This window comes from Gracilinanus agilis, chromosome 1 (genome assembly GCF_016433145.1).
Source record: "Gracilinanus agilis isolate LMUSP501 chromosome 1, AgileGrace, whole genome shotgun sequence".
Classification (NCBI taxonomy): domain Eukaryota; kingdom Metazoa; phylum Chordata; class Mammalia; order Didelphimorphia; family Didelphidae; genus Gracilinanus; species Gracilinanus agilis.
The window spans coordinates 69877089-69897090 of record NC_058130.1 but is presented as its reverse complement, the minus strand read 5'-3'; the positions used below and the strand labels follow the sequence as shown (position 1 = coordinate 69897090).

Here is a 20002-nt window from a genome sequence, read left to right as displayed (position 1 = left end):
CCCCAAATTCTTCAAAGTGATCTAAGTTCACAATCTCAGAGTCATCTTTGACTCTTCCTTTCTCCCTCGAATCTCTCACATCTACTGAGTTGCCAAATTCTGTTGAATATTATGTAATAATATGTAAGTTCCTTGAGGACAAGGATTGCTTTAATGTCTTTTTTTTAGGATCCTCAACACTGATTGTGTGCCTGGCACACTTTAACAAATACAAATAAATGTTTGTTGGTTGATCTTCACACCTACCCCCTTCCTCGTTATATAGCTACCACCCAACTTCAATTCCATATCTTCCCTTGCCTGCATTACTATAAGTCACCTAACTTGTGGGTTCAATCTAATACAGCTGCCAAAATAAGTTCCTGAAAGTTCTGCCCTGACCATCATACTCCTCTACTTAAAAACTTCAGAGGGTCTTCATTGCCTATAGAGTGAGTCCAAATTTGAGGCTCTCTATAATTCAGCTCCAGCCTACGTTTATTATTCTCAATATGTTTTAGGCAAAGTGGGCTACCATTCCCCAATCATTTCCTCTTATCTCCTGCTGATTTGTATCTTTAGCTCTAACTTCATGTCCAGCTGCTTCAATTCACCCTTCATCCCAGTGCCCCAGCTACCATCCTGGGGCTCTGGGACCCCAACTGGTACGAGCTCTCCATCTCTAATGTGACCCAAACCCTGACATGCTCGTCTCCGAGGATCTTTATGCCAGGTCACCTCATGAATTCCCTTTCCCCACACTTGTCTCCTTCAACTCATGGAAAAGTCATCATATCAATACTATCATTCTTGGAAATGGCTCATCAATCAATTGCCCTATGGTTCTACTCACCATTCCTGAGACTTTCTAGATGAAAACACCCTTCCTTAGCCACCACTACTCTCCATATATGTTGTCTTCCACTGGTAGAATGTCAGCTCCTTGATGTTAGGGACTGTCTTACCTTCTATATTTATATCCTTAGAGCTTTTCATAGAGGCTAATAGTAGTAAATATTTCATAAAAGCTTTTTTACTCATGTAAAAGCTATCATTCCTTAAGGCTAAAATACAGAATCCCCTGCCTCTTCCTATTGCCATCTATGGGAATCCTTTTCTTACTTCAAGGCTCAAGTGTCAACTCCTCTGTGAAGTATTCCCTTTATTATTTCCCCTTCCCTCCTCTCCCCATCCTACCTCCTGCTAAAACTGATCATCTTCCTCTAATTTTCCTGGGGTATTTTGTTTGGATGTCTCCTTTGCTATTATTATATTCTACTTCATATATATTTATCTGTGTGCCCATCCCCTACTATTGTAAAGTTCATAAAGGTAAGGATCATGTTGTTTTTCCATCTTTCTATCTCCAGTTCCTTGCACAACATCTTTGTAGGTGCTTGACCAATGTTTTCCTTGTAAGAGAAAGTTTCTTTTATTTCCCCCTTTCTCAGACATCCCCAAATATCTCTGGCATGTGGGAAAGAAATAACAACAATCAATAAACCATTATTTTGTCTTCTCTAATTCCCAGAACCAAAGAAATTCTTAGAGAGACACCTCCACCCACAGTCATGATCCATGGATCTTGAAAACATCTCATTGCAAATCAAGCCCTGTTTCTTTAATAGACATCCTCCAAGGATGCAGCTTTATCCTTCCTCAGAACTATAACTGTATCATCTCCCCCTCAATGTGCGCCAATGTTGGCTCCTGAGTGAATCCTTTAATGGTGACACAGCAATACTGACAGAAAGATACTGGCACCACTGTCCTAAAGATAACATCAAGCAAAGAGGTGATAGACTCAAGATGCAGAATGAGACATACGGTTTTGGACATGGTGGATGTGGGAATTCATTTTGCTTGATTGCATATGCTATGCATATCTGTTACGTGACTTTTGTTTTCTTCTTTTTTTCTATTTTTTGGGGGGGAGGTGGGAGGGAGAGAAAAATCAATGCTTATTTTTGAAAACACAAAAAAGTAAAATGCAAAAGCCTCATAGGCAAAATAGATAAGATTATGGAAACTGTAAATTATTGGAAACAGCTAGAATGCAGAGAATCAGCCATCTTCACTTAAGTCTCTCCATCAGTGCTTAGCAGTCTTGTACATAATAGGTGCTCAATAAATATTTGCTAAATTGAATTAATTCAGTGTAAAAAGATTTCCAGGTGACCCGAAACTCAAGATGATGAAAATTAGTATGTATCTTAATTTGCTGAATACTAATTTCTCTAGCTACTTAGGCTATTCAGCAGTAGCTCTTTTTCAGAAACTGGTCAAGAGTTGCTAATGGAGAATATGAATCAGTTTCCCATTTTCAGGCATTTCAGGAGTTAGGACCAAATCCTTTGATAGCATCTGCCCTATGTCTGGCTGGTAGAAAGCAACGTGGCATGGAGGTGGCCCTGGGTTCTATGTAGACTGTGTCAGTGGACATCAGGTGCTGAAGGTTCTATCAAGCCAGGAAAGCTCTGGGTAAGGGTTTAGGAGCTGATTAGATCTGGCATCCAAGGCTCAGTCAGTTTTCGTAAGACCATGAAACTCCTTACCGTCAGGCTAGGTGATCTTTTTTAAGGCCACACCAATTCATCAAGACTGTCTACTGACAGTCATATGTGGGAGGCAGCACCCATACCTTTGAAATTTGAGTATTGAAGTAAGTTAATGAGAAGAACCAAAGGACATGGGAATAGGACCAAGTTTCTAGCATGGTTCTGTGGCTACCAAAGACCTGCATGAATGGTCGTGATGTCAACACCAGTCATCATTTGAAAAAATTTTTCCTGCATGAAAAACTGTCCATAACACAAGACCCAGGCGGCAAGGGAGGTGATTTTAATAAATAGAGATGGGACTTTGACTTCACCCACATTCAGTAACTGGTCATATTCAGAAGCAATAGTCAGATAGGGATCCAAGGAGCATAGATTTAGGGCCAAAAAAGACCTCAGGGATCATCCAGTTGAACTCATTTATTTTATAGATGAAGAAACAGAAATTCAAAGAATTTAAATGACTTGTTTGAGATCTCACTGATAATATCAGAGGTAGGATTTGAACACAAGCCTTCTGGATTCCAGCCTTGACCCTTGATCCACAATATCTCTAAAGGGTGACAAGTAAAACCTCTTAAATCGTTAGAGTAATGACCTACCAAAAATACCAGAGCCTCTGTATGGACAGAGCCCGCACACAGCATCTTGACCCACAGCAGTCTTCATAGGAACGGCATCTGCAGAGAAGGACAAAAGAAGCAATTGGGGATCAGTTATTATTTCAAACAAAAAATAGCAGCAGTCTTAGAATTGGCAGTGGGGTAGCAGACAAAGGGGAAAATTCATCTCCAAATCTCTTAGTAATTGATTAAATAAGAAACACCACTGAAGGGCAGCCTATGTGGCTAACACTGCCTCTGATGTAATTAGATCCTCTGACAATAGCAGAGTTGAATATGTCATCACACACTCAGGGACCAAACCGTAAGCTGTTGCCATAGACACACGGGGCACAGCTGGTTTCTTTCCTGGCAAATAGGAGGATTTCTAGAGAACCTGAAACCTCCTGGCTTCTGCTCTCACCTCTGCTCTGTCTCTCTCTCTTTCACACACAGAAAACACACACACAGAACTTCGATTTTGCAGGGTTCATCGATAGCCGTAAATAAGCACCTTTGGGATCCTCTCTGGGAATAGAATGCTCCAGTCTGGGTAGGGTATTGAGAGGGTGTGTTATCACCATGCCACCTTCCTCACACCCTGGGAGCTTTCAGTACAGCTGGACAGAAGCACTTCCCAAGGAAAGTATGCTTGTTGGAAGGGAATGGGTTGACTGCAAATGTAAGCCGTCAATGACTGAGAACAGGTAAGGGAAGAGCAACAAAGAATTAGGCTCTGGGTGAGCCAACATTGCCTCACTTCACTCTGGGAATAAATATTACATTACATTGCCACAAGCTCCAGATTTCAGGCATGCCAGCAACGTGGACAGCAATCACCAGCCAGCACGCATGTTGGTGGGTTCTACGTTCGTATTCCCCTCTCCCAAACCCCAACACCATCACCAAAAATAGCCCCTCTCCCACTCTCCTCAACTTCCAAACAGAAAAACATTTTGACCTTTCTGAGGACAGGCTTTACTTTTTAAAAAGAGAAAAGACGGGGAAACCCAAGGCGGTGGCTGTTCTACTTTTCCTTTCAAAGTTGTATACACTGCAACAGAGTAGGGTCCAAATTTAACGTAAGGGAAGCGGAAAATGTGGATGCCAGATTTTATTGTGACTAAATGACTGCAATCAAAATTGATGCCAATCCTTTTTTAAAATAAAAGAAATCATAAATAGAAATAAAGAAGACAGAGTCTTATATATACTTATATCTTTATGTCCAATGATGCCTTCTCTAGTGGGAGGAGAAGAGGGAAGGGGGTTAACTGGATATTTTAATGTAACAAACAAAAAAAGAGATAAATTTTTTTTTAAAGTATGGCTGAGGGTAGGGGTAGAGATAGGTGAAAGGCTTTGGTTATTTGAGAAAAAACAGAAACATACTTTGCATGATACTCTGAAGTCTACCCACTGTGAACAAAGAGTTGATAATAACACCTATTCATGGATTAACTGGGAAATATCAAATGTCACTATGTACTCAAGCAAACACTGTCCACACAATGAAGGAGATGTGTATATAAAAGGCAGGACAATGAAAACAAACACAAAAAGTTATAAAGAGGTCCAAAAAGAGCAAGACTGGAAGGTCATGCCATATGATGGAAAGACTATCCATCTGAGACTCTGAAGACCATGTCTAGGCTCAGTTATGCCCCTAACTTGCTGTGTGTCCTCAGGAAATTTCCTAGACATTAGTTCCCATGACTGTAAATTGAAGGAGGGGCTATTTGATTAGCTATTTCCAACTATAAATCTATGACTTTTGCTCCTTAAGGCATTTTCCATGTTCCAGTGTCCAAGGAGACTATTACAAGTAAGCAGTGATAAAGCTTCTATATAATTTATGTATAAAATATCATTTCTATATATTTTATATATTCTATATACTTTTTATATGCTATAAAAAGGCACCTGATATGGTGGGGGAAAACACAACCATAAAGGCTTCCCTCCAAAAAAGGTTTATGACAAATACAACATACAAAAATCATACAAGATTTCTTGAAGAATATAATAATAGAGACAACTTTGTTTGACTATCCTATGGATATTAATGATTATTAATCTTTGGTTATTAATATCAGATAAGTTGTAAAACAGAGAGTCAAATGCTTTAGCAGAAACTTCTGCCATGTTATGGAAGGTGTAGAGAAGTGAGTCCAAACTGAAAGTGGGATTCATTCTATGTGGTGAGATACTCTAGAAGCCCATGTTTATGGATGGTGTAATGTTGGTTGCATAAAGTTCCAGAACAATTGAAAACCTCTTACAAGGAGATCCATAATCATTCCAAAAAATGTGAGCTAACTATCCACACAGGAAAAACCAAGTGGATGAAGAGTAATAAAACTAGAGATGCATTGTGCTCAGTCATCTTGAAATTCAATCTTGAACTGGGGTTTAGGATTCCCCAGTAGAACAGGGAGAGTGGTGATGATAAAACTCCAGTAGGTAAATGCTATTTCACGTTCATGCATTTGGGGTGCTGAGAGAACCTAACAATAGATCCCTTCTCCTTGCCGGGGGGGGGGCATCAAATACTTTCTTTCAATTGCATTTCCTTTTGCCCTACATATTTGCACACATTGTATATCTATTATATAGCTACTGTTTCCCCTGATAAAATGTAAGTTCTTTGAAGGTAGAGCCTAGTTTAATTTTTATCTTTGTATTTCCAATGTGTAGCACAATGTCTGGCACAGAGTAGGTGCCTAATAAATACTTTTTGATTGATTAATTGATTTCCATTCTCCATCTGCAAATTTTTAGTTAGTGGTGAACCCTTGTTAGGATAAAATTGTTATGATTAACAATGTTTAGGGTCTTCAGGTAGGGTGCAGTAGGATGAGGTGATTCTTTTTGTTGTTTTCAGTCTTTTAGAGTCTAACCCAATGGTTACCTCTGCTGAATGTTAATGTAAAGTCTTATTTCAATATTTATACTTAAAAGTCTAATACTAGTAATGAAAACAAATTAAGAGAGTCATCAATACGGGACCAATCAGGTTCCCAGGAAACAAAGGCATAGATAGGTGGTTGGCCAAAACACATTCTTGTGGAATTTGGGCACTAAAGTGGAATTTAGTTTTTAGGATTATAAATTGAGAGTTGGAAGGGGCTTCAGAGGTCTTCTAATCTAATCTCCTTATTTTATAGGAAAGATAACAGAGATACAGAGAAATTAAGGGACTTGTCCAAGGTCACCCAAAGCTTGAATTTGAACTCGGGTCCAAAGCTGACATCTAGTTATAGCACTCAACTGCTTTTCTCTCTCTCTTTTTTAATCCTTACTTTCTGTCTTAGAATCAATATTAAGTATCAGTTTCAAGACAGAAGAGCAGTAAGGGATAGGCCTTTGGGGTTAAGCTAAGAAATGTCTGAGGCCAGGTTTGAACCTAAGACCTCCCATCTCTAGGCCTGTATCTCTATCCACTGAGCCACCCAGTTGCCCATCATTGTTCTTCTTTTGCTTACACATTAATGATGTGATTGTGACATGGTGGCATTGGTTGGAGTAATGTTATATAGAATCTGCTTCTATAAATGAGGCTTACCAGGAGGTTTTGAGGGTTTGTTCAGAGGTTCTCCCCTGAATTATCTGATGGAGGGCCTCTATATGTCTCATTGTTTTTCCACTGGAGATGGAGGCCCATACTTATAGGACCATAGAGTTGGAAAGACCCTCAGAAACTAGATGGCTCAACTATGTCATTTTATAGAGGGAAAAATTGAGGCCAATAGAGGGGGAAGTGACTTGCCTAGGGTAACACAGATACTAGTGTCTGAATCTGGATTTGAACTCAGGTCTTCCTAACTTTAGATTCAGTGCTCCATCTACAGTGCCAACTAACTGCTGAAATAATCCCTTCTGGAAAAGAGCTTTCCTTCTCTTAAGGAAGGTGACAAATGCATGTATGTAAGTGTGTACAGAATTAAAATAAAGAGAATGAATCTAAAGTAGCAAAATCCAAAATAGTTTGAGAGTTTGGCTAAGAAATGGAGTAAAGATATAGATGGTGTGAGGACCTACAGAAGATTTATTAGGGATGGGGAGACAGGCACATTTGAAGGCAGAAGGGAAAGAACCAAGAGATAAGGAGAGGTTGAAGATTCTAGAGAGGTCATGCTAGAGGCTAGCTAACACTCCAACCATACATAAGAGGAAGACCAGATCTTGCATGACTAATTTTATTGGGAAACCTTCAGGAAGAACTTTGGTTGCTCAGTAAATCATTCCCAAAGCATAGTCTCTTGCAAAGGCCCAAGAAAATTCTGGGCAATTTCAAAGTATTGACATATATTCAGGCATATACTTTGAAGATATTTCTTAGAATTTGAAATTATTTTTTCCTAGATATCATCAAGGAAAATTCTGAACTAGTAAAAAAATTCTAAGTACCTAAAGACGAAACGTTTGGGTCTTGCCTTTTTAACAGAGTTGTCTTCATCATCACCATCTCTATCTCTGCCCCAACCCTAATTAACTTCCTTTACAAATTACTTCATTCCTTAGTAAGTGTTAATCGCATACTCTTCTGCTCCTCGGGCTTAAAATACTGTAGGCATCTCTAGTTTCTCATTCTCCTTTAGCTCCTATATCTCATTTATTGGCAAGTGTTGTTATTTCTTCCTTCAATATGTCTTTCAGATATTCCCACTCCTTCCTTAGTTTCCAGTGCCAACCACCCTAATCCAAACTGTCATCACCCCACCCTGGGATCACTGAAAGAGCTCTGTGGGCTTCCATGTTGTGCAATCTCCCTCCCTCCTAACCTACCCCCTGTATTTTAGCCAGCCTCATCTTGGTTTATCAAAACACTTTTACCTCATCACTCCTGGCCAAAGAATTTATAAGCCTACCATATGCTAAATCCAAACTCCTTTGTCAAGCTTTAAAGATCCTTCTTAATTTGGTCCAACCTTATCAAGCCAATCTTCTTGCCCAGTATTCTGCAACCCTGACCCATCTGACAGACCACAGATTCTACTATTCCCTCATACGGCACGTTTTTCTATTCTCCAAACCTTTGTTTGTGCTAATCCTCCTCCTGTGGAAACCCTCCAACCTTATTCGTAGTGATTCTTTAAGGTAGAAGTTCCTAATCTTGTGTGTGTGTGTGTGTGTGTGTGTGTGTGACATAATCCTTTGAAAGATTGGTAAAGCCCCTTCTTGGAATGTTTTAAAATGCATAAAATAGAATATTATAGAATTACCAAGAAATCCAATAATGCTGATATTCACTTATTAAAAAAATTTTTTTAAGAGAGAAAAAACTTAGCTTAAGTCTCATTTACTTAACAAAGCTTTCTCCACTGACTATAGATCACAGTCTCTCTTCTTCCTTGGTTTCCTCTTTCATCTATATTGAGTACAAAAATCTGACATCTAATTGTTCATGGCTTCACACTGATTTGCTTTATTCTCCACTACACTACAATCTCCTTGAGGAGAGGGACTACATGTTCTATGTATTTTGTAAGATTCATAAGTGGTACTCAATCAGCTTGACTCTTTCCTGGAAAAGAGGGATCTTTCAAAAAGAATATCTGGGGTATAATGGATAGAGCATTGGTATGAGGATAAGGATATCTGGGCTCTAATTATTTGTGTCCTATCTTGAATGCGTGGCTATCCCCCCAAACTACTCTGTTCTTTCTCTTCTGCTATCTTCTATACTATCTCTCTTGAGACTTCTGTCTGCTGTTCTGCCTCCTGTCTAATCTTGCCACTTCCAAACTGAACTCATTACTTTTCCCCCTCTCCACAAACTCTCTCCTCTTCCAAACTTCCATGGAAAAAGTCAGGGTCATCCACTGTATTCTGGCCATCACTGGATGTCCTGACTTTTGTCTTACTACTGGACTTTGATGACTCTGGAAAAGAGAGTGAGGCTAACCCTGTGTCACATAAATCCAGCTTCCAAATTTATAAATCCAGCCCTCATTTTTCTTCTGAATGTCAGTCTCACTTCACCAACTACGTATGGGAATTTTTCACTGGATGTCCCACGGACATCTCAAACTCAACATATCCAAAACACAACTCATTATTTCTTCCCCGTAAATCTCCTCCTATCCCTGCAATAACTTCCCTTTTTCTACTGAACATACCAAAAATATCTGATTCCCACCTGAGGAGCCATCCTCAGCACCCATCCCCCTCACCCTATCAGTTGTCAAGTTCTATTGATTCATCCTTCATGGCTTTGTATCTGTTACATTCATCCCCTTCTCTTTATTTAATCAATGACTAACCTAGTTCAGCTCTTCATCACTTCTTGCTTGGGCTAGTCCAATAGACTCCCAATTGGTCTCTCTGCATTTAGACTCTCTCCCTCTAGAGATCATCCTCAGCATAGCTAAGAAGCTAATACTTCAAAACTACAGTTCTACATGGCACTAATGTGCTAAAAAAACTTCAGCAACTCCCTACTGATCCTAGGATAAATATATAAATTCCTTATTTAGCATTTAAAGTCCTTCCCAGTCTGGATCCACTTATTGTTTCCAGGAGGATTACACATTACTCTCCCTCCCATCAAATCAGTCTACTTTATGTGCCCCAAAATGATATTCCATCTCCTACCTCCATTACTATGTGCAGTCTGTCTCCCACAAATGGAATATTTTCCCTCATCATTTCCATCTCTTGTAACCCCTAGGTCTCTTCAAGGCTCAGCTTCCCCCCTGCTAATCCTATCAAATATTCTTAGTGTTAGCATATAAATACAAATTCTAATATATATAAACAAGAAAAATAAAATCAGGGCTTTAAACATTAGGGGGAGGGAGCAACAGAAATGAAGGAAATGTTTATCTTCATTTAATAGACTTCTCAAAAGGACGGACTAAAGTATTTGAAGGGCTGACATTTGGAAGAGGAAATATATTCATTCTTCTTAGCCCTGGAGGGCACAACTAGAACCAATGAGTGGAAGTTTGCAGAGAGACAAATTTCAGCTTGATGCAAGGAAACATTTCTTAACTATCAGGACTGTCCCAAGTGGCATGGGCTACCTGGAGAGTTAGCGAGGACCCCTTGCTAGGGTGGATGACAATGTGTCAAGCATGATTCGTAGGGGATTCTTGCTCTGGTATGGTTTGAGCTAGAGATTCTGTTTTTCTGAGACCTTACTAGCTATGTCAGCTTGAACCAGTCCTCTTTGGGCCTCAGTTTTCTCACTTGTAACATGGGGATAAGAATCCCAGTCATTTAAGTGGAACTTGAAGAAGAGATTGTTTTGGAAGTGACTTGAATGCTGTGTAAAAGATAATCTAATTAAGCAACTTCAGTTTTATATTTTCTGTTTTTATGCCTCTGAATATCTATATATCTTCTGCATGTAATCCACGTAACCAGTATTTCAGTGATAAATTGTAAGAAATAATCCCAATTATCAATTGGTTGAATAATTGTAAATGAGAATCAGTAATCAATAACCATATTGTGAGAAAAATAAATTTAAATCCTTTGAAATGCCTTGCAAAAACACCTTTGCCAAGGAAAGTTGGCACATATCTTTAGTGTTTTGAAATATATGCAGACTTCTTAAGACAGGGGTATCCTTTTGGCTCTGAATAACCTTGGCTGTTACTATATTGGAACAGGAGAACTATATGATTCCCCCTTTCAGAAGAAGAAAAGTAAACAACCTGATCTCATGGAAGAAAGAAACCTTCTAAAAGGGAAAATTTTGGTTTTCTTCTTCCAAAGAAACATTCAGCTGACCACCTCATTTTGGAGAGGAAGTTTATGCAATATAACTCTTTGGGATAAAGTATATTAAAAAAACCAACAAATAGGGGTGAGCTCTTAGACAGACACTGGGTGTGTCTTTGCCCCTGATTCTATGATTAATTGATTTAACAATAAAGGTCAGTTTTTGACTCAGAAGATTGTTTTCCTAGTATTTTATTCACTTAACAATTGTAAAATAAGAGTACTGCTCCAGTTCTTATGGCTGGATCAAAGGGCAGGCAGTTTTTTATAGCCTTTTGAGCATAGTTCCAAATTGCCATCAAGAATGGTTGGATCAGGGGCAGCTGGGTAGCTCAGTAGATTGAGAGTCAGGCCTAGAGGCGGGAGGTCCTGGGTTCAAATCTGAACTCAGACACTTCCCAGCTGTATGACCATGGGCAAGTCACTTGACCCCCATTGCCTACCCTTACCACTCTTCCATCTAGGAGCCAATAAACAGAAGTTAAAGGTTTTTTTTTAAAAAAAAAAGAATGGTTGGATCAATTCACAACTCCACCACCATTAATGTCCTGATTTTGCCACATCCCCTCCAACATTCATTACTCTCCCCTGCTGTCATTTTAGCCAATCTGGTAGGTGTGAAGTGATACCTCAGAGTTGTTTTGATTTACATTTCTCTAATTATTAGAGATTTAGAACTCTTTCTCATGTGCTTATTGATAGTTTTGATTTCTTTATCTGAAAATTGTCTATTCATGACCCTTGCCCATTTATCAATTGGGGAATGGCTTGATTTTTTATACAATTGACTTAGTTGCTTGTATATTTGAGTAATTAGACCTCTGTCAGAATTTTTTGTTATAAAGATTTTTTCCCAGTTTTTCCTTCTGATTTTGGTTGCATTGTTTTTGTTTGTACAAAACCTTTTTAATTTAATATAATCAAAATGATTTATTTTACATTTTGTAATTTTTTTCTAACTCTTGCTTCATTTTAAAATCCTTTCCCAGAGATCTGACAAGTATACTATTCTGTGTTCACTTAATTTACTTACAGTTTCCTTCTTTATATTCAAGTCATTCCAGTTCTTACCCATGGTCAATGGTAGATCCAGAACTAAAACTGAAAGATTCCAACTCCTAACCCACTTACTGTCTCCTTCCACTTTTGATTTTTCCTCAATAAGTGCTTGTGGAGTTGAGACACAGAGATGTCTATTGTCAGAAAAAAAATAACTAGAACTTTGGGATCTGGAATCTGCTTGTCCCTTTGTCAGCAAAACTTGGCACAATGATAGGAGTGGAGGCAAAGACTTCCTATGTTTTCCTTAATGGCAAAAAAAAAAAAAATCCTCTAAATTCTACATTTTAGGACAATTATTGAACTTCATGATTGGCTGCCTGAAATGAACAAACATTGATATGGGAAAGAATCCTTCTCTAAGCACAAGCAACAACAACCAAAAAAATTCCCTTTGTCCATCCCAAAGGGTGGTGGATCTTCTCCATATTGATTTTATTTTTGAGAAACAAACAGAAATGAGTGCAGTGGGGGAACTTGAACTGGCCAGTGGAAAATGGCGTAAGCAATTGTTTGCACTTTCCTGTTGCCAGATGGAGGGACCAAATTTTGTAAAGACAAAGAAAATCAATGCTCTGGTTTGCTGACAGTTCTATGAAGGTGGTAGGGAAGCTGGGTTAATTCTGTTCTGTTGCTATTTTGCAGAAATGTGAGATGCTGATGTCCAGAAACGAACACACGTGCAAACAAAGCGAATGTAATTATATAATTATCTCTTAATCTTATATCACGGAGAGAGAGAAGCGAGACCAAGAAGGGAGATTTGTACTAAAATTCTTCTGGTCAAATCAATTTCAAGGCAGTCTAAAGGGCAGCACTTTTTACTAAGCATGTTTCGGGTTTCCCACTTAATTATTTTGACAGCTCTCTAGCCTCCCCTAACAAGACAATGTTGTCTACTCAATAACCCCACATTTCAGAGGAAAAATGCACAAGAGACATACTCTTGAATCCAAAGAACAAAGACTAGGATTTTCTAAGGTTTATATTGCATCCTAGACACACAATTTGGTTTAAAAATTATCAATAAAATATATCTGGACACAGGACCTTCACATAGAACCTTTTTTCTGTCCCCATAATTGAACTGTTCTTTGTCTCCAGCACCTTGGTAGAGGTACAGAACAAGAGAGATGGCTACCAAAGATGTATTAGGCTCCTACTATGTGCTGTGCTATGTGCTTTACAAATATTACCTCATTTGACCCTCACAATAACCCTGGAAAGTAGGTACTATTATTATTCCCATTTTAGCAATGAGGTTGGGTGATAACAGTGACCAGGTATCTGAAACTGGGTCTGAGCTCAAGGTTTCCTGATGCCTTGGAGGGGACATAAATTGTTCTTCTTCAGTTGTTTTAGTCATTTCCAATTCTTTGTGACCTCATTTGAGTTTTTTCCAAATCGCAAAGATACTGGAGTGTTTTGCCATTTCCTTCTCCAGCTCATTTGACAGATCAAGAAACTGAGACCAATGAAGCTAAATGGCTTATCCAGAGTCATATAGATAGTAAATGCCTGAGTTCTGATTTGAACTGAGTTCATCTTATGCATTACCTAGCATAGAAATGTCCTCCTTTGGACCCCTCAAAATGTGCAGAAAATGTTACATACGTGTATGTAAGTCTGGCTTTGTAAAGAGTGGTCAAATCAATTATTCAAATGAATGCAGGTCTACAAGACCAGGGTTGGTTTGTAGAAATGAGACTGGACTATTTTAATATTCACATTGCTTGTATGTCTGTGGTGCTCTAATAATTGTATATGTTTATTATTATTACAATAAATTATTGTTATATGTTATATGACATTATATAATATAAATTAATAATAATAATACATTATTTTAATTATAAATCAATAAATTGTATTTATCTTTATTAAAGTTTCCGTTTTTTTTAACTCTTACCTTCTGGCTTAGAATCATTACTGTGTATTGGTTCCAAGGCAGAAAAGTGGCAAGGGCTTGCCAATTGGGGTTAGGTGATTTGTTCAGGGTCACCCAGCTAGGAAGTGTCTGAAACCAGATCTGAAACCAGGACCTTCCATCTCTAGAACTGGCTCTCTATCCACCTAGATGCCTCTTAAATTTTGATATCTTTAAAAAAAAAAAAAAAGGAAGAAATGAGGGTAGACCTTAGAAAAAGAAGATTCTACCACTTTAAAGACTGATGATGACAAAATCCACTGATGCTGTGGAAGAATACTTCAAAGGCATGCAAAGTCTGATCCCTTGGAGCTACTGCATGCCCCCCCCCTTTTTTCCCTCCTTCCCCAACCCCTTCCCTCTTGCTAAAAAAGAATATCTACCAAAATAACGTCCATGCCAGGCAGGTTTCTAGTTCAGACATGGTTGTGTTGACTTTAACTTGCAACTGCTTTGACTGTATGTCTAACCTTCAATACTTGTTATCATTTAATAATTAATAAAGACATATTTATTTTATATTTATATTTATTTTTATACAATATGAAATTTTATATTATTTTATATTAAAGAAAAAATCCATTGACTCCTTCTTCAATCAAGTCTAGGTTCAGAAATAACTGGGCAGCAGTCTTGTTCTGCCATTTACTAACTGTGTCACTTTGTGCAAGTCAGTAGCTACTCGGAGCTGATTTCCTTTTCTGTAAAATGGATACAATACAGGAATATTTTCAATGCCTACCTCACTGATCTCCTGAAAGAATTAAGTGAGATAAGGTATTAATGCAAACATTTAATAAGTAAAATACCAAGCCTCTTTACAAAGTGCTATATGAAATTGGTATCATTTAGTAACATATTAAACAGGATAATGAGATTTAGCAATAGACCAGACCCTTCAGATCACTTACACCCATGTTTTACAGATAAGGAAACTGAGGTCCCAAGCAATATGAGTAATTTGCCTAAAGTCATGTAACTATCAAGTAGAATTTATGAGATTTGAACTGATAGCTTTACTCTAGGTTTGATGTTTATGTACTTAATTTGTGTACTGATTATATATAGACTATGGGGAGAGTCTAGAAGGGTTACTCCTGTCCACACACAGATAACATTCTATTCCTATTTTGGTAAACTAATTCTAGAAAGTGGTCCAAGACACGGAGAACTTAAATGACTTGCCCAGGATCACCAGCTAATGAAGGTCTGAGGCAGGATTTGAACATAACTCTTCATGACTAAATCTAATATCACAATCCATCATAACACACTTCTTCGGAAACATACAGAAAACTGAACTTCAGGTCATAGGATGATAGATTTAGAGCTGGCCAAGGGACTTTAGAAATCATCTCTTGTGTACATGAAGAAACTGAGGCCAGGAGAAGGGAATTGACTTGCCCAAGTGTCCCAGAGGTAGAAAGCAGCAGAGTCAAACAAGATTTGAACCCAGCCTTTTCCCCCAGTATCCTAAATCTTCAAATCTCTTTATCCCTATCTTTACAGAGCTCCCTCCACAGGACCATTGCCTGTGAATCTTGTGGTCTGGGAAATCTCAGATCTTTCAAGCATCTCTCCCTTAGTCACACATCTAATTTTTCAACTGTAATATCCACATGTCTAATTTCTCAAAGGCTTTATCTCCAAATACTTAACCTAGATTTTTCTCATCCTTCATCAGCATTACTCTGAAAGTTATTTTAGATGAAGACCCCTCAGAACACCATTTTTCATACCATGCAAAACCAAGAGAACATCAAGATCTAAGAGGTTATTTATGTTCAGACATAGTCTATGATCTTCCCTTCAAAATGAGCCATATGTGTCTTTTTACTGACTCATAATGAGAGACAAGAAACTCTAGCTCTCTTGGCAGGTTAAGGTCTTGGGAAAAGATGTCAAACACCCTGTGACCCATAGTACTCACAACTAGATTGAACCAGATTAAAAATCTAACTGGGAAGGGCGGCTAGGTGGCTCAGTGGATAGAGATCCAGGCCTGTATATAGGATGTCCTGGATTAAAAACTGGCCTCAGGCACTTCCTAGTGTGTGATCCTGGACAAGTCACTTAACCCCAATTGCCTAGCTAGCCCACACCATTCTTCTGCCTTGGAATAGAATCAATTCCAAAACAGAAGGTAAGGACTTTTTTTTTCTTTTCTAAATCTAACTGGGAAACATTCAACAAGATAAATAAAAATACAATAATTAATCAATAAAAACTTATTAAGGGTACATGTAAGGACAGAATAAGAGATTTTCTAGCTCAAAACATGCAGACCTAACCAACTAATTAATAAATATTTATTATCAATAAATCTATCATGTGCCCTCAGGCTCTGTGCTAAAACAGTCCCAACCTTTAAAAAGATTATTAATAACTGATAACAATAAAATATAGATAATATTACATTTTAAAACTAAGTCACTACAGGGCTTGTAAGGATCTTTATGTATGGATTAGTGGCCCCCTCTTTCTATTTTAATTTGACACCACAGGTTTAGGGCTTTCTAAGTTCTCATTTATTTATTTACTTTATTTGTATTTGTATATTATTGACTTTCATTTACATTTACATTTTTTATTACATTCATTTACTTTTCATTATTTATTTACTTTTTTTTTAAGTATATATGGTGATCCCTCACCTATCTGCAGGAGTTGTTCCAGAGACCTCCCTTCCCGCCCCCCCCCCCATAGGTGAAAATCAGGGAAGTAGCAGTTATATTTATTTTGTTTTATATATATATATATATATAACATATTTATAACATATATATATAAATATATAGCATGTATATACATGACTTTATAAACTCTTCCCACTCTCCCATAAGCCTTTTCCACACTCTTATTAACCTACAGTCACTGAGCCAATCAGTGCCCAGGATACAGAAAACAGTGCTGTGATTGGTCACCTTTCATTCCATTAGCCAATAGTGTGCCATGATAAGTGTAACTCCGTGATACAGAATTAGATTAAAAACAACAACAACAACAACAACAACAACAACAACAACAACAACAACAACAACAAAAACGGGATGCAGTGAAGCTGAGATAAGTGAATCCCGATATATCAAGGGATGGCTGTATTCTTCTTCTTTTTTTTTTTTAAATAAGTATTTTTAAGTAAGACATTCTGTCTTAGTCGATTCTAAGTAAATTCGATCAGTTCTAAGACAGTAAAGCAGCAAAAGGTAGGCAATTGAGGTTAAGTGACTTGCCCAGAGTCACACAGCTAGGAAGGATCTGAGGCCAGATTTGATCACATTATTCTTTATAGCTACCATCATAATTCATGGGAAATGGGGAGGGGGAAGGGGAGGTTGACTTGCCATGCCCTCGCTTTCCCGGAATCATCGATTTAGAGCTTTTATCACTTATTCCTATCCCCCACTTCCTTTACATATAAGAAACTTGAGGTCCTGAGAGGTTAGATGGCATTTATGGCACCCAGGTAGCGAGTGTCTGCGCCAGCTACCGTGACTTCTTTCCACAACTACTAGGTGAGAAAGCCGGTATCGTTGCCCTCCGTGAGCCTCCATGGGACGTCGGCAAGGCATCTATGAAAAGCTGCAAAGGGTTCAAGAAGCGCCGCCAGAACAGACGCTGGGGAAAGGGGCAGTTTGGCCAAGGACGGCGTGGAAGTCGGGGTTGTGGGTATGGGGGGCAGCCCTTGGAAAGCTTCCACAAGTCCTGGGGAGTCCCCCCGACCCCCACTTATTCGGGAGTGCGACATACGCAGAGGATTTGCTGTCTGTGGTGGTGCCTAATGAAATTTGTAAGGAACACCGCCAGCAGGCAAAGCAGGCAGAGAGCAGATGCTGGTCTGCTTCGCGGTTCCCTGCATGTCCCCCCAGGTCCTTGGGTGAGGACTCAAGCCATGTAAGAGTGGGAGAACTCTCCAAAAGAGAATAACCTGACTCCTTCACACCAGCGGCATCCTAGTAAGCGGGTCACACTATTATTCAGTGTCTGCGCCCTCATTAGCTCACTCTGAGAAGGCGCCAACTCTGGAATAGTAGCGATGAATGCACATTGCCAACGGCTTAGCTTCGCTTTTTGTGTTTTGTGTTTTTTTTTTTTTTTTTGTCTTCGACACAAGGCTTCTTTTATGCCCTCATCTTGAACTGAAGGTCCATTTTAGGCCCTCTTCCATACCTCTGGCCTCGCTCCAGGTTCGAGGACTCGCTCCATGCCAGCCACTTGAAATGGATGGCAATTATAGCAGCGGCGACACAGTTACCCCCTTTGCTCATGCTGTTTTCAATTCCAATAAAACTCGAAGCTAAATGACTGCCCTCGGCACACACCTGCTGACATTTCAAACAGCTGTAATTGTAAATGGAAGGCTAAGTGTAACCTCACGCTTAATTAAGAGCGGTAAACATTCATAGGCAGCCCAGCATACTAAGTCACTCCCTCCACTAGGCAATGAGCCTCCTGTTTCCATTAGAAGTCAGCTTGGGCTGGCATTCTCGCTCCGGGGCACACGAGGAAGCGCGAACCCGCGTCCGCTGGCTGGATCCAGCAGAGAATGGCTTGGAAAAGGGGCAGCGCAAAAGGGAAAGGAAAACGGGTCTCTTTTCTCTTTCTTTTCCAGAGGCCCGCGAGGAAGGAAGCCCAGGGATGCAACATGGAAGCACCGCGTCTCTGAATGTGCCAGATGTACGAATTCTCAAGCTTTCAGCGGCACATGGAACAAATATCCTCCTCGACTAGATCCAACCCTCAGAACAACTAATTATAGACTCACCACCCAGCATGCTAGCAACAAACATGGTTGCTGCCAGGCTAAAAGAATATGAAGAGTATTTGAAATGAATCTTTAAAATGACTCTCTTCCATTTGGATCATATAACTGGAAAACTTATGTGGAAATTTGTTAATTTAAAATAAAAATGGTTTAAATATGTTTTGTGTGATAATACATGTATAATATAGATCAAATTGCTTGTCAGGTCTGGTTTGGGGGAGGAAAGAAGGGAAAAAGACAATTTGAATAATATAACTTCAGAAAACTTATGTGGAAATTTGTTATTAAAATATAATAATAATAAAAATTTAAAATATATATTTCATGGGGTAATACATGTATGATACAGATCAAATTGCTTGTCGGGTCCCAGAGCGGAGAGGGAAGGAGGGAGGAAGAGAGACAATTTGGATCTTTGGAAAACTTATGTGGAAATTTGTTATTAAAAATTTTAAAATAATAAAATAAAAATTAAAAAATATATGTACATAATAATACATGTATACCCAGACTGAATTACTTGCCTGCGACAATTTGGAGCACATAATTTTGGAAAACTTTACATTATTATTTTACATTTTTTATTTATTGTGGAAATTTGTTATTAAAGTAAAAAGTAACAAAATAAAATTTAAAATGTCTCTCTTGTTAATAAGAGAAATCCACATTCCAACTCAGTGAGCAGAGGAGAGGAGGCCCAAGGGCTCTGAGACAAAGTCAAAAAAAGAGAAAGCACTCTGGTCAGGGGGAGTCTCCCTTATTCTTATGGAAGCTGATCTGCTATTTTTTGCCATCACAGATGAGCCAGGGGCATTCTTTGTAGTTCTACCTTCTTGGTTCTTTGTAATATCCATTAAGCTATAGCCTTGGATACAGGAACACAATGAAAATATCTTGAAGCATTGGGAGGACCAATGCCAGCAGACTTCCATCTTAGAGCTTAGAAGAAAAGAGACATTGGTCAGCAAGTATGATTCTGGACCAAGAAAACATGCCCTAAGCAATAGACACAAGTATTCCCAGTGTGAAAAACCACTAGTGGGTGGAATCTGCTCTGCAACTAATAATTAGAAAAGTTGCCCAGTTCAATAACATGCCCAGACCCACATGACCAATATGTATAAGAAGTAGAGCCTGAATCTAAGACCTCCAGGATGAGTTTGGTTCTCCATTCATTATCCCACAGTAATATTAAATCAAGTTGAATTCAATTAAAAAAAAAAACACCTTACTAGGAGCCTCTCGTATGCAATTGTGTAACAAGATCCTAGAAGTACAAATAAAATGAAATAGTCTATATCTGAAGGAGGAGGCTGCTAGGCGGCTCAGTGGATAGAGCTGCACCTGGAATCAGGACAAGCTAGGTTCAAATCCAGTCTCA

General features: G+C 38.7%; 1 protein-coding gene across 1 annotated transcript in view; it reads right to left on the bottom strand.

Annotated features, from left to right (window-relative positions):
- VOPP1 (VOPP1 WW domain binding protein) overlaps positions 1-20002 on the bottom strand; it is a 201501-nt gene that overhangs the window by 41194 nt on the left and 140305 nt on the right. Inside the window, exon 3 of the mRNA XM_044671058.1 lies at positions 3140-3217. Within this exon, the coding sequence (XP_044526993.1) occupies positions 3140-3217 (78 nt within the window). The remainder of the gene's footprint in view (positions 1-3139; positions 3218-20002) is intronic.